The sequence below is a fragment of the Hyla sarda genome, chromosome 9 (assembly GCF_029499605.1).
Source record: "Hyla sarda isolate aHylSar1 chromosome 9, aHylSar1.hap1, whole genome shotgun sequence".
In the NCBI taxonomy this organism is placed as follows: Eukaryota; Metazoa; Chordata; class Amphibia; order Anura; family Hylidae; genus Hyla; species Hyla sarda.
Genome location: NC_079197.1, coordinates 83,813,373 through 83,828,797, shown reverse-complemented (window position 1 = coordinate 83,828,797; position 15,425 = coordinate 83,813,373). Strand labels below are relative to the sequence as shown.

At 43.9% G+C, this 15,425-nt stretch overlaps 1 protein-coding gene across 4 annotated transcripts in view; it reads right to left on the bottom strand.

Moving 5' to 3' along the window:
• Positions 1–15,425, bottom strand: part of LOC130290356 (actin-binding protein WASF3-like) — a 183,878-nt gene that overhangs the window by 69,422 nt on the left and 99,031 nt on the right. For all 4 annotated transcript variants that reach the window (XM_056537871.1, XM_056537870.1, XM_056537873.1 and 1 more), the window contains 2 exons: positions 14,040–14,214; positions 10,243–10,377 (listed from right to left, as the gene is read on the bottom strand). In XM_056537871.1, the coding sequence (XP_056393846.1) occupies positions 10,243–10,377; positions 14,040–14,172 (268 nt within the window). In that variant the 5' untranslated portion in view covers positions 14,173–14,214. The remainder of the gene's footprint in view (positions 1–10,242; positions 10,378–14,039; positions 14,215–15,425) is intronic.

Genomic DNA, 15,425 nt, shown 5'->3' with positions numbered 1-15,425 from the left:
TTACACAGTTTTTTTTAATAGGAAAAGGGGGGTGATTAAAACTTTTATTAGGGAAGGGGTTAAATGACCTTTGTTAACTTTTTTTTCCCACTTTTTTTATGCAGTGTTATAGCTCCCATAGGGACCTATAACACTGCACACACTGATCTCCTATGCTGAACCCTGCAAAGTCATAGCTTTGCACGGATCAGTGAGATAGGGGCTTGATTGCTCAAGCCTGTAGCTCAGGCTTGGAGCAATCAATCAACGATCGGACGCCGCGGAGACAGGTAAGGGGACCTCCGCCTGCGTCCCAGCTGATCGGAACATCGGACTTTATCGTGATGTCCCAATCAGCCCGACTGAGCTGCCGGGAAGCGTTTACTTTCGCTTTCAGATGCGGCGGTCAACTTTGATCGCCGCATCTGAAGGGTTAACAGCGCGGGGCACAACGATCGATGCCGCACGCTGTTAGCCCAGAGTCCCGGCTATGATTAGCAGCCGAGACCTACCCGGTGTGATGCGGGGTCACGGCGTGACCCCGTTTTAAACACCGGGACCGGGCGTAGGGCGTACAGGTACGCCCTACGTCCTTAACCCCTTAAGGACCAGCCCATTTTACACCTTAAGGACCAGAGCGTTTTTTGCAAATCTGACCACTATCACTTTAAACATTAATAACTCTGGAATGCTTTTAGTTATCATTCTGATTCCGAGATTGTTTTTTCGTGACATATTCTACTTTAACTTAGTGGTAAAATTTTATGGTAACTTGCATCCTTTCTTGGTGAAAAATCCCAAAATTTGATGAAAAAAATGAAAATTTAGCATTTTTCTAACTTTGAAGCTCTCTGTTTGTAAGGAAAATGGATATTCAAAATATATTTTTTGGGGGTTCACATATACAATATGTCTACTTTATGTTTGCATCATAAAATTTATGAGTTTTTACTTTTGGAAGACACCAGAGGGCTTCAAAGTTCAGCAGCAATTTTGACATTTTTCACAAAATTTTCAAACTCACTATTTTTCAGGGACCAGTACAGTTTTGAAGTGGATTTGAAGGGTCTTCATATTAGAAATACCCCATAAAAGACCCCATTATAAAAACTACACCCCCCAAAGTATTCAAAATTACATTCAGTAAGTGTATTAACCCTTTAGGTGTTTCACAGGAATAGCAGCAAAGTGAAGGAGAAAATTCAAAATCTTCATTTTTTACACTCGCATGTTCTTGTAGACCAAATTTTTTTATTTTTGCAAGGGGTAAAAAGGAGAAAATTTTTACTTGTATTTGAAACCCAATTTCTCTCGAGTAAGCACATACCTCATATGTCTATGTTAATTGTTCAGCGGGCGCAGTTGAGGGCTCAGAAGGAGCGACAAATGGTTTTTGGGGGGCATGTCACCTTTAGGAAGCCCCTATGGTGCCAGGACAGCAAAAAAAAAACACATGGCATACCATTTTGGAAACTAGACCCCTCAGGGAACGTAACAAGGGGTAAAGTGAACCTTAATACCCCACAGGTGATTCACGACTTTTGCATATGTAAAAAAAAATATTTTTTTTACCTAAAATGCTTGGTTTCCCCAAAATTTTACATTTTTAAAAAGGGTAATAGCAGAAAATACTCCCCAAAATTTGAAGCCCAATTTCTCCCGATTCATAAAACACCCCATATGGGGGTGAAAATTACTCTGCTGGCGCACTACAGCTCTCAGAAGAGAAGGAGTCACATTTGGCTTTTTGAAAGCAAATTTTGCTCTGGGGGCATGCCGCATTTAGGAAGCCCCTATGGTGCCAGAACAGCAAAAAAAAAAAAAACACATGGCATACCATTTTGGAAACTAGACCCCTCGGGGAACGTAACAAGGGGTAATGTGAACCTTAATACTAGACTTGTGAACTAGAAAAATTTTCGTTTAATTTCGTTTCGTTTTTTCGTTTTGGAAAAAAAATTTGGTTCGGCAATATTTTCGGTTTAGATTTTTCGGATACATTCGGTATTCAGGTATTCGTGTTGTTTTTTTTCGGATACATTCGGTATTCGGGTACATTCGGTAAATCTTTTTAGTCTTTTTTTGGACTTTAGCGATCCTAATAAATAATGGAGATACCTTTTTTATTAAAATTTCGCAGGGTATCATAAAAAATTCATAATAAAAAAGATACAGTGGTGATGGAAAAAATTGTATGATTTTTATTATGAAATGTTTATTCATTTTTAAACAGGGATCAATTTATGTGAGCGGGTAAAGCACAAAAAATGAAGCCGACAATAATAAAAATGTAGTGTGTGCGTGTTTTTCACTTTTTTTTTAAAACATTTTTTAGGTAGTACTACTACTCCCAGCATGGAACACACTCTTCCATGATGGGAGTAGTAGTTACCTGTACTAATTGACAGATCGCAGGGGTCCCTTGCGATCCTCTTGTACAGATGCGGCGGCTGCTCTTCTATGGTCCCCTGCACTCACGTATATATACACATATTCATATTTCCCGCAGAGCTGTGATTGGCCAGATGGTTCCAGCCAATCACAGCTCTCTGTGAGAAATAGGAATATGTGTATATATACGGCCGTGCAGGGGACCATAGGAGAGCGGCCGCTGCATCCATACATTATACTGGAGGATCGCAGTGGGCGTCAGGAGTGATACCCGCAGTGATCTTCCCTTTACTACAAGTACTACCACTCCCAACATGGAGTACACTCTGCTCCATGTTGGGAGCTGTAGTACCTGCATTAATAGACAGATCGCAGCGGGTGTCAGAAGTTACACTCGCTGCCATATGTCTATTAATGCAGGTACTACACCTCCCAGCATGGAGCAGAGTGTGCTCCATGTTGGGAGTATTAGTACCTGCAGTAAGGGACAGATCCCAGGGATGTCACTCCTCCTGACACCTGCTGCGATCCTCCTGATGTGAATGTCGGGATCAGCTGTTCTCAGGGCTACAGAGCCGGGAGAACAGCTGACGCTGAGCCGTAGGTATACATCGTATATCTACTGCCCAGCAAGAACTTACAGTGAGCCTGCAATGTGTATATACAGTATACACATTGCTGGCTCACTTAACCCCTTGCTGAGCTGTGCGCTATGCGCAAGCCCAGCAAGGGAAGAGTTAACTTACACTGCTGGACAGTGTAGGTTAACCCTTTGGGCGGTATACACAATATACAGCTATCTATAGATAGCTGTATACAGTGTATACAGAAGACGAAGTCCAGCTTACTTCCCTTGAGTCCCGGGCCGGTCCGTGTAGCTCCGCCCCCCTAGTGATGACGTCATTAGGGGGCGGAGCTACAGAAGGGAACAAGGCTAGTTAATCTGAAGCTCTGTTCACATTGTACGTTTTGTATAATGTGAACAGACCCTTCTGGCAGTGTCTACCCAGACAGGGAGACTCCAGCTGTTGCTAAACTACAACTCCCAGCATGCCCAGACAGCCAAAGGCTGTCTGGGCATGCTGGGAGTTGTAGTTTTGCACCAATTGGTGGCTCCCTGTTTGGGTACACATTGCATTATGGGTGCTCTCCCCAGCGGACAGCGCCAAAAATGTCATAACCAATTTTTTGTGTTTTTTTTCTTCTCTTTTCAGATCCGTGTATGCAGAGGATTACTGCGGATTCGATGGATTACGGCGGATTATTTATTTTTTCCTTTAATAAAATGGTTAACGAGGGCTGTGGGGGAGTGTTTTTTTAAATAAAATAATTTTTCTAATGTGTTGTGTTTTTTTTTATTTTTATTGAATTTTCAGGGTTAGTAGCGGAAGCTGTCTTATTGACGGAATCCATTACTAGGCCAGGGCTTAGTGCTAGCCCCAAAAACAGCTAGCGCTAACCCCCAATTATTACCCCGGTACCCACCGCCACAGGGGTGCCGGGAAGAGCCGGTACCAACAGGCCCGGAGCGTCAAAAATGGCGCTCCTGGACCTAGGCGGTAACAGGCTGGCGTTATTTAGGCTGGGGAGGGCCAGTAACAATGGTCCTCACCCACCCTGGTAACGTCAGGCTGTTGCTGTTTGGTTGGTATTGTGCTGAGAATGAAAATACGGGGAACCCTATGCGTTTTTTTTTTTATTTAATAAAAAAAATGTAAAAAAAAACGCATAGGGTTCCCTGTATTTTCATTCTCAGCACAATACCAACCAAACAGCAACAGCCTGACGTTACCAGGGTGGGCGAGGACCATTGTTACTGGCCCTCCCCAGCCTAAATAACGCCAGCCTGTTACCGCCTAGGCCCAGGAGCGCCATTTTGACGCTCCGGGCCTGTTGGTACCGGCTCTTCCCGGCACCCCTGTGGCGGTGGGTACCGGGGTAATAATTGGGGGTTAGCGCTAGCTGTTTTTGGGGCTAGCACTAAGCCCTGGCCTAGTAATGGATTCCGTCAATAAGACAGCTTCCACTACTAACCCTGAAAATTCAATAAAAAAAAAAAAAAAACACAACACATTGGAAAAATTATTTTATTAAAAAAAACACTCCCCCACAGCCCTCGTTAACCATTTTATTAAAGGAAAAAATAAATAATCCGCCGTAATCCATCGAATCCGCAGTAATCCTCTGCATCCACGGATCTGAAACGAGAAGAAAAAAACACCAAAAATTGGTTATGACATTTTTGGCGCAGTCTGCTGGGGAGAGCACCCATGATGCAATGTCTACCCAAACAGGGAGCCACCAATTGGTGCAAAACTACAACTCCCAGCATGCCCAGACAGCCTTTGGCTGTCTGGGCATGCTGGGAGTTGTAGTTTAGCAACAGCTGGAGTCTCCCTGTCTGGGTAGACACTGCCAGAAGGGTCTGTTCACATTATACAAAACGTACAATGTGAACAGAGCTTCAGATTAACTAGTCTTGTTCCCTTCTGTAGCTCCGCCCCCTAATGACGTCATCACTAGGGGGCGGAGCTACACGAACCCGGCCCGGGACTCAGGGAAGTAAGCTGGACTTCGTCTTCTGTATACACTGTATACAGCTATCTATAGATAGCTGTATATTGTGTATACCGCCCAAAGGGTTAACTTACACTGTCCAGCAGTGTAAGTTAACTCTTCCCTTGCTGGGCTTGCGCATAGCGCACAGCTCAGCAAGGGGTTAAGTGAGCCAGCAATGTGTATACTGTATACACATTGCAGGCTCACTGTAAGTTCTTGCTGGGCAGTAGATATACGATGTATACCTACGGCTCAGCGTCAGCTGTTCTCCCGGCTCTGTAGCCCTGAGAACAGCTGATCCCGACATTCACATAAGGACGATCGCAGCGGTGTCAGGAGGAGTGACATCCGCTGTGATCTGTCCCTTACTACAAGTACTACCACTCCCAACATGGAGTACACTCTGCTCCATGCTGGGAGCTGTAGTACCTGCATTAATAGACATATGGCAGCGAGTGTAACTTCTGACACCCGCTGCGATCTGTCTATTAATACAGGTACTACAGTTCCCAGCATGGAGCAGAGTGTACTTCATGTTGGGAGTGGTAGTACTTGTAGTAAAGGGAAGATCACTGCGGGTATCACTCCTGACGCCCGCTGCGATCCTCCAGTATAATGTATGAATGCGGAGGCCGCTCTTCTATGGTCCCCTGTATGGCCGTATATATACACATATTCCTATTTCTCACAGAGAGCTGTGATTGGCTGGAACCATCTGGCCAATCACAGCTCTGCGGGAAATATGAATATGTGTATATATACGTGAGTGCAGGGGACCATAGAAGAGCAGCCGCCGCATCTATACATTATACAAGAGGATCGCAAGGGACCCCTGCGATCTGTCAATTAGTACAGGTAACTACTACTCCCATCATGGAAGAGTGTCTTCCATGCTGGGAGTAGTAGTAGTACCTAAAAAATGTTTAAAAAAAAAAAAAAAAAAGTGAAAAACACGCACACACTACATTTTTGCTATTGTCGGCTACATTTTTAGTGCTTTACCCGCTCACATAAATTGATCCCTGTTTAAAAATGAATAAACATTTCATAATAAAAATCATACATTTCATTAGATACAATTTTTTCCATCACCACTGTATCTTTTTTATTATGATTTTTTTATGATACCCTACGAAATTTTAATAAAAAAGGTATCTCCATAACTTTTTAGGATCGCTAAAGTCCAAAAAAGAATAAAAAGATTTACCGAATTTACCCGAATACCGAATGTATCCGAAAAATCAAACTATCTGTATCCTTTTTATTAACTTTGTTATCAGAATTAATTCTTCACGTCGTTTATGGATAACGAATGCATTCGTTATTTACAGGTCGGGAAATAACGAATGCATTCGTTACTTTGCTATTCGTATTATCGTGGCTATTCGGGAATGTTCAAAATATGTTTTCGTGCATTCGGATGGGTCCGAATGCACGAAAACGGTAAAATTCGTTAATTTAGACATTCGTGCCGAACCAAATTGCACATGTCTACTTAATACCCTACAGGTGTTTCACGACTTTTGCATATGTAAAAAAATATATATTTTTTTACCTAAAATGCTTGGTTTCCCAAAATTTTTACATTTTTAAAAAGGGTAATAGCAGAAAATACCCCCCAAAATTTGAAGCCCAATTTCTCCCGATTCAGAAAACACCCCATATGGGGGTGAAAAGTGCTCTGCTGGCACACTACAGGTCTCAGAAGAGAAGGAGTCACATTTGGCTTTTTGAAAGCAAATTTTGCTCTGGGGGCATGCTGCATTTAGGAAGCCCCTATGGTGCCAGAACAGCAAAAAAAAAAACACATGGCATACCATTTTGGAAACTAGACCCCTTGGGGAACGTAACAAGGGGTAATGTGAACCTTTATACCCCACAGGTGTTTCACGACTTTTGTATATGTAAAAAAAAATGTTTTTTTAACCTAAAATGCTTGTTTTCCCCAAAATTTAACATTTTTAAAAAGGGTAATAGCAGAAAATACCCCCCAAAATTTGTAACACAATTTCTCCCGAGTACGGCGATACCCCATATGTGACCCTAAACTGTTGCCTTGAAATACGACAGGGCTCCAAAGTGAGAGCGCCATCCGCATTTGAGGCCTAAATTAGGGACTTGCATAGGGGTGGACATAGGGGTATTCTACGCCAGTGATTCCCATACAGGGTGCCTCCAGCTGTTGTAAAACTCCCAGCATGCCTAGACAGTCAGTGGCTATCTGGCAATACTGGGAGTAGTTGTTTTGCAACAGCTGGAGGCTCCGTTTTGGAAACAGTGGCGTACCAGACGTTTTTCATTTTTATTGGGGAGGGGAGGGGGGCTGCGTAGGGGTATGTGTATATGTAGTGTTTTTTACTTTTTATTTTATTTTGTGTTAGTGTAGTGCTTTTAGGGTACAGTCGCACGGGCGGGGTTCGCAGTAGTTTCAGTTTGAGCTGCGGCAGAAAATTTGCCGCAGCTCAAACTTGCAGCCGGATACTTACTGTAAACCTCCGCCCATGTGAGTGTACCCTGTACGTTCACATTGGGGGGGAGAAACATCCAGCTGTTGCAAAACTACAACTCCCAGCATGTACTGTCTATTAGTGCATGCTGGGAGTTGTAGTTTTGCAACCGCTGGAGGCTCCGTTTTGGAAACAGTGGCGTACCAGACGTTTTTCATTTTTATTGGGGAGGGGGGCTGTGTAGGGGTATGTGTATATGTAGTGTTTTTTACTCTTTATTTTATTTTGTGTTAGTGTAGTGTAGTGTTTTTAGGGTACAGTCGCACAGGCGGGGGTTCACAGTAGTTTCTCGCTGGCAGTTTGAGGTGCGGCAGAAAATTTGCCGCAGCTCAAACTTGCAGCTGGATACTTACTGTAAACCTCCGCCCACGTGAATGTACCCTGTACATTCACATTGGGGGGGGGGGGGGGGAGAAACATCCAGCTGTTGCAAAACTACAACTCCCAGCATGTACGGTCTATCAGTGCATGCTGGGAGCTGTAGTTTTGCAACAGCTGGAGGCACACTGGTTGTGAAACACCGAGTTTAGTAACAAACTCAGTGTTTTGCAACCAGTGTGCCTTCAGCTGTTGCAAAAGCTACCACCCCCAGCATGTACGGACAGCGGAAGGGCATGCCGGGTCTTGTAGTTATGCAACAGCTGGAGGCATACTACTTTGGCTGGGGATGCTGGGGATTGTAGTTATGCAACAGCTGGAGACACACTGGTTTGCTACTTAACTCAGTGTGCCTTCAGCTGTTACAAAACTACAACTCTCAGCAGTCACCGACAGCCAACGGGCATGCTGGGAGTTGTAGTTATGCAACCAGCAGATGCACCACTACAACTCCCAGCATGCACTTTAGCTGATTGTGCAAGCTGGTAGTTGTAGTTATACAACAGCTGAAGGTACACTTTTCCATAGAAAAAATGTGCCTCCAGCTGTTGCAAAACTATAAGTCCCAGCATGCCCATAAGGGAATGCTGGGAGTTGTAGTGGTCTGCCTCCTGCTGTTGCATAACTACAGCTCCCAGCATGCCCTTTTTGGATGCTGGGAGCTGTTGCTAAGCAACAACAGGAGGCTGTCACTCACCTCCTACTGCTGCTGCTCCACGCCGCCGCGCAGGTCAGTCCCTCGCCGCCGCCGTCGCTCCTGGGGCCCCGATCCCAACAGGGACGCCGGGGATCGGGGTCCCCAGCACCCGGGGTCTTCTTCCCGCTCACGTCCTCCAGAAGAGGGGCGGAGCAGATTGCGGGAGTGACACCCGCAGCAGGCGCCCTGATTGGTCGGCCGGGAAACCGGCCGACGAATCAGGGCGATCGTGAGGTGGCACCAGTGCCACCGCACCCCTGCTGGCTATGGCTGTTCGGGGCCGTTTCTGACGGCCGCGATCAGCCAGTAATTCTGGGTCACCGGATCACTGGAGACCTGATTGACCCGGAATCCGCCACAGATCGCTGGACTGAATTGTCCAGCAATCTGCGGCCATCGCCGACATGGGGGGTCATCATGACCCCCCTGGGCGATATGCCCCGATGCCTGCTGAACGATTTCAGCAGGCATCGGGCATCGGCTCTGCTCCAGATGGCTGCGGGGGGCCGGGAAAGCACATGATGTTCTCATACGTCATGTGTCCTTAAGGACTCGGAAATGGAGACGTATGACAACGTCATGTGTCCTTAAGGGGTTAAGGAGTTAATGTAATTTGCATTAAAAGATACTAAAGAACATTTACATTGTCAGACAAAACCAGGAAGGACCAATTTAATTAAAAAAAATGTAAAATGATCGTCTCATTCCAATAGCCATTTGTCCATCTATGTAGCTGTATGAGCGACTGTTTTTTAATGGCACCATTTTAAGGTATTACAATTTAGATGGGGAAATAAAAATAAAAAACATGTGACAACACTGAAGAAATTACATTCTGCTACTATGTAAAGTTTTGAGTGCACGGCCTGTATAATATTGTTTTATGTTGTGTCTCCTCAAATTAACTCATCACACAACCATTAAAGGGGTACTCCGGTGATAAGAAAACCCCTTTAGGCTAGACTTCCACACAGGTCTTTTTTTTTTTTTTTTTTTTTTTTTATGCCACTGCAGTTTTTGAGCCAAAGTCAAAAGTGGATCCAGTAGGAAGGAAAAGTATAAATACTTCCTTTTTATTTCCTGTTTCTTTAGAATACACTTCTGGCTTTGGCCCCAAAATTGCAGTGGCAGAGTTAAAAAAAAAAACTGAAAAAAACCTGCGTGGAAACCTAGCCTTAAACTCCAAAAATAAACCATTTCAACGTTATATAGAAAAGTCTTTTAAGAAGGCTAACCCTTCATAACTGACAACCAGGAACTCCTAAGATATTGCCAATTGTGGGGTGACCTGAATCTGAAGCTCCTCTTTAAAGGGGTTGTACAGCAAAAAAGTAACTTATCCTCTATCCAGAGAATAGGGAATAAGTGTCCGATTGTGGGCGGTCTGACTGGTGGGACCCCCAGTGATCTCCTCCCCAGACCCCGGGTCTCTGAGAGGAACATGTACCAGAGATGCCTAAGTCCATCACTCTGTTCTCTTCGGCGCTCCCATAGAGAATGAATGGAGCATGTGCCGGGGCCTGTGCAGGAGATCACAGGGGGATCCCAGCAGTCAGACCCTCGCAATCTGACACTTATCCCCTATCCTCTGGATAGGCAAAAAGTTATTTTTCACTGCACAACCCCTTTGCAGATTTTTCCAAAAAACATGTAAAAATGACTTTTATTCGAATGACTTGTCATATAATTACCACATAATAATAAATGGCAGGATACTGAGTGAATAATTACCTTCTTCCACCGTGGAGTCTAACTGAGTGACTTTGACGACAAGCAAGTCCACTCTTTCCTGCAGAGAGTTCATCCGCATGTAGAAACTGTTAGCTTCATTAAACAGCTCTCCAAAGATGTCCTCTGCATGTCGGCCTACATCATGGGCAATGCAAATCCATTAATAAAGCAGAACTAATACAATTATAAAAGAACTACTGCAAACTGTAACATTCTATTGCATCACTCAGTTTAAAGTGAAGGTTTTGATTTAATTTGGCAATTTTATCTTTAATTAATAAATTCATTGTGTTAAACAATCTCTCTTCATATATACAATATATATATACATTTTTCAACCAGGATTTGTGCATCAGTTATACAGTATAACAGAAGCATCTACATACTCAGTATGTGGGACAGTTTGGGTTATTATAACTTTGGAATCCCCTATACAGTAGCTGTAAATAGTGGTTGTGCAAGTAAAATGAAGATACTAGAACCCACTCTTACTCCTAGTTTATGTCTCCATTCTCTCATCCTAGGACTGAAAGTCCCTGGTTGTTTCAGCTCGTTACAAAAATCCTTTTCTGTATCATTCCATAGCAGACATACAGACATGGCAGATTTTGGGGCCTTCACTAGGCCTCGGCTTCTATAGAAATCCATACACAACCTGTGATGATGCTTATATGGTAATACTATTGACAATGGTATCTAAGGGGTTAAAGGGGTTTCCACCAATCTAATGTGGGTTGTACCTCCCTACATTCTTTCCCTCTGCCTCTGAAGCTGTTCCACCGTTATCTGGGGCCAGTGACAGCCGGTCACATGATTAGTTACCCTGTCTCTGACTGATACTAACCACTGGTAGCTTACATCTGCTGACTCTCTATATACACTACACTGTATGCCTGGTTTCTCACGTACAGGTAAGCTGCCAATGCATAAAACATCACCCACTTACTTCTAACTGCCCACACTTTACTGAGAGCTGGGCCCTAAAATTATTATTATTATTATATTGTTTTTTATTATGTTTGTCACCTAAATTTGTGAAAGAGCTAGTGGTGGTCCGGTGAGGGTGGGGAGTACCATGCACTGGCCTAGGTTTTCTACTGACAGCTTGAAAGTATTGTTACCACCTCTACATTATAAAGACCAAAGTAAGGAGTTGGGGAGGACACCACAGGGCACAATGAGCACTGCAGAGAAGGGAGCAAGTTGCGCCATGTGCTTCGCTAGTAGACCTATCTACCAGAGTCCATCAAGTTCAACCTATATCCCTAATGAGTCCCTACTGAGTTGATCCAGAGGAAGGCAAAGCTGAAAGCTGTAGTCACAGGCAAGTCTCGGGCTGTGAATTTGCCAGGAGATTTAAAGCGCATCTGCCATTTCAGACTTTTTAAAGGGGTACTCCGGCCCTAAGACATCTTATCCCCTATCCAAAGCAAAGGGGATAAGATGCCTGATCGTGGGGGTCCCGCTGCTGGGGACCCCAGCAATCTTTCATGCAGCACCTCGGAGCCGGAGTACCCTTTTAAGCAAATTTTTGCTCTGCAGGCTTCATCTCTAATTTGCAGTTTTCCCAGAGATGGTGGGCAGAGCTTTCTCCTCCCCTCTCCTTAGACTTGTATTGCTTTGTTTTGCAGACAGAGGACAAAGTTGAGCTGATTTTTGGAGATTATTTAATTAGCATGAAGTGGGAGGAGAGAAAAAATTTAGTAACAGGAGAAAGAAGTGTTTTTGTTTAATAACATATATTACAAAGTTTCTTATATCCCACTGTACTATTGATAAATACAAAGTTGGTTCAAATGACCAGAATACTGCTAAGGAAACATTATTGGAGTTTTATTTTAAGGCTATGTTCACATCTACATTGGAGCTCCTTGCGGGGATTTCAGTCACAGAATCTATTACAATAGCAGGACCTAAGTGGACAAAAAAATGCTGCCAGCTGTTTTTTTTGTCCACTCAAATCCTGCCAAATAAATGGACACCAGATGGAAAACCGACAGACACCATTTAAAGGGGTACTTCCGTGCTGACAACTTATCCCCTATCTAAAGGATAGGGGATAAGTTGCCTGATTGCGCGGGGTCCCACCACTGGGGACCCCCGCGATCTCGCACGCAGCACCCCGTTCTCATCAGGCCCCGGAGCGAGCATCGCTCCAGGTCTGATGACTGACGATCATGGGGCCGGAGTATCGTGACGTCACGGCTCCGCCCCCTCAATGTAAGTCTATGACAGCTGTATCGCCCCTGCCATAGACTTGCATTGAGGGGGTGGAGCATGATGTCACACGGGGGCGGAGCTGTGACATCATGATCACCAGCCCTGTCATCAGACTCGGAGCGGATGTTCGCTCTGGGGCCTGATGACAGCGGGGTGATGCGTGCGAGATCGCGGGGGTCCCCAGCGGCGGGACCCCGCGCGATCAGTCAACTTATCCCCGGTGCTTTAGATAGGGGATAAGTTGTCAGCATGGTAGTACTCATTTAAGTCAATGGGATCCATCGAGATACAGCTATGTTTTTCTACAGTGAACTGACTGTAAGTCAAAACTTAAAGCTATTTTCTTCCTCCTCTGGTTAACAGCAGAGCATGTACATGTACCAGGCACAGAATGTAGGCTTTTGACTGACTTTGGGTTCAAAACAGGAATTTTCTAGTCGCATGGCTCCCGTAGAAAAATGGCAGAACAGGCCTCTTTGTGTAATATTATCACATACACATTAACAGCATGAGATGTAAGCATATTTAATACCCAGATAAGCAGAAAATCAGTTATATAATGGTCATATGGTGTTATAGTAAGGCCTGCTAGGGATTTGTAGGGTGTGTACTTGGTAATCTGGCAGGAGCTGGAGCCCCACTGTCCTGTAGATATCAGTATAGTGGGATATCTAGTAAATATATAAAGACTGCTTTTGAATATAGTTGCATAGTTTGTATGGCTAAAAAAAAAAGACAAAAAGAGTCCATCAAGTTCAACCTAAAACCGTACTGTGTTGATTAAGAGGAAGGCAAAAAAAAAAAAAAAAAAACATGAGGCTGATGCCAATTGCCCTATGACAGAGAAAAAAAATCCTTCCCGACTCCAATATGGCATCAGAATAAATCCCTGGATCAACATTCTGTCCACATAAATCTACTATCCATAACCTGTAATATTATATTTTTCCAGAAAAAACATCCAGGACCCCCCTCAGACATTACAACATCACAAGGAAGAGATTTCCATAGTCTCACTGCTCTTACAGTAAAGAATCCCCGTCAGTGTTTAAGATGAAGACATCTTTCCTGTAAACGTAAAAGATGCCCCTAAGTCAGGCTGGGTTCACATCACGTTTTGTCCCATACGGGACCGCATACAGCAGGGGGAGCTGAAAACTTGCGCTCCCGTATGCGGTCCCGTATGTAATTCATTTCAATGAGCTGAGCGGAGTGAAACACTGACTCCGGTTGGCTCATTTTTGCCCTGTATGCGGTCTTCCACCGGACCTAAAATCGTAGTCGACCACGATTTTAGGTGCGGTGGGAAAACCACATGCGGGGCAAAAATTAGCCGACCGGAGTCAGCGTTTCACTCCGCTCAGCTCATTGAAATGAATTACATACGGGACCGCATACGAAAACATACGGGAGCGCAAGTTTTCAGCTGCCCCTCCCGTATGGGACAAAACGTGATGTGAACTGGTCTAGGTATAAAAAGATCACTAATGTAATTAGTTATATGGGGTTGTAAAGCATATATACTTTACTTTACTGAATTCTCGGTGTCTCAGGCTTAGTAATGGATGAGCACTTACTTAGGCTACCCAGCTGTTTGATGATGGCAGCCAGGGTACTGTTGGTAACACACTCCAACTCACTGGTGACTCCATCTGGCACAGTCCCACGGCATAAATGCCGCGGTTCAATATTTCTCTTGACCAATGGCATTTTTTTCTGTAAGGGTCAGCTGTACGGAACATCAAAGGGCAACTGAAACGACAATAAAAGAGACCTGATGTTTCAATCACATGTAACATTAAATATACAGATAAATGACAATGTTAATTAGGGAAAAGGATTTAAAAGACAAGTTAGGGTTCACACTACGTTTTCTCCCATACGGGAGCGCATACGGCAGGGGGGAGCTAAAAGCTCGCGCTCCCGTATGTCACCGTATGCGCTCCCGTATGCCATTCATTTCAATGAGCCGACCGGAGTGAAACGTTCGGTCCGGTCGGCTCATTTTTGCGCCGTATGCGCTTTTACAACCGGACCTAAAACCGTGGTTGACCACAGTTTTAGGTTCGGTTGTAAAAGCGCATACGGCGCAAAAATGAGCCAACCGGACCGAACGTTTCACTCCGGTCGGCTCATTGAAATGAATGGCATACGGGAGCGCATACGGTGACATACGGGAGCGCACGCTTTTAGCTCCCCCCTGCCGTATGCGCTCCCGTATGGGAGAAAACGTAGTGTGAACCCAACCTTAGTCAACTAATTCTTCTCATGTATCATCTCCCACCCACCCAGCTGTCCAGTAAAGGTCCAGTTAATAGGTTGCCACTAAACCTTAGAATCCTCTGACATATGTTAAAACTAAGATCCTTGGCAATGTCCTGTAGAAGTAAATCCCAGTGCTTGTTTTTAGTGGAGAGAACTGCACATGTATAGCTCCATTCAATGGGAGTTCACGAAATCTACAATTAGGATAAGAGAGTAAGATTTTAGATCCCAGTAAAGACAGGGAGCAAAATGAGCCTTGACAATCTATGTTGGTGCTATGTTAATTAAATAATGAATACCGTAATAAAATGCATTCTGCCAACTTACAAAGACTAAGTTTTGCGAATCACTGGTAATATATGATTATGATTATGCTGAGGACATCTTTGTTTTGACTCTGCTAGGTCATATAATAATACAAATATAACAGACTTTTTTAAAGTCTCATGCCAAATACCTGCAATTTGTAAATATCTTTTTATTTATTTTTTATTAAATATTTTTTATTCAAGATATTTAGTTACACAAAAAAAAAAAGAAAAATCAAAACACGAAGCAAAGCATATAATAATAAATCCTTTACAAAGATAATAAGCAAGGCTTATAGGATATCTATATTAAATTATGTATTATAACAACAACCCCCCCCCCACCCCCCATCTGCCACCCACACCTTGCTGCAGATGGGGAGAGAAAAA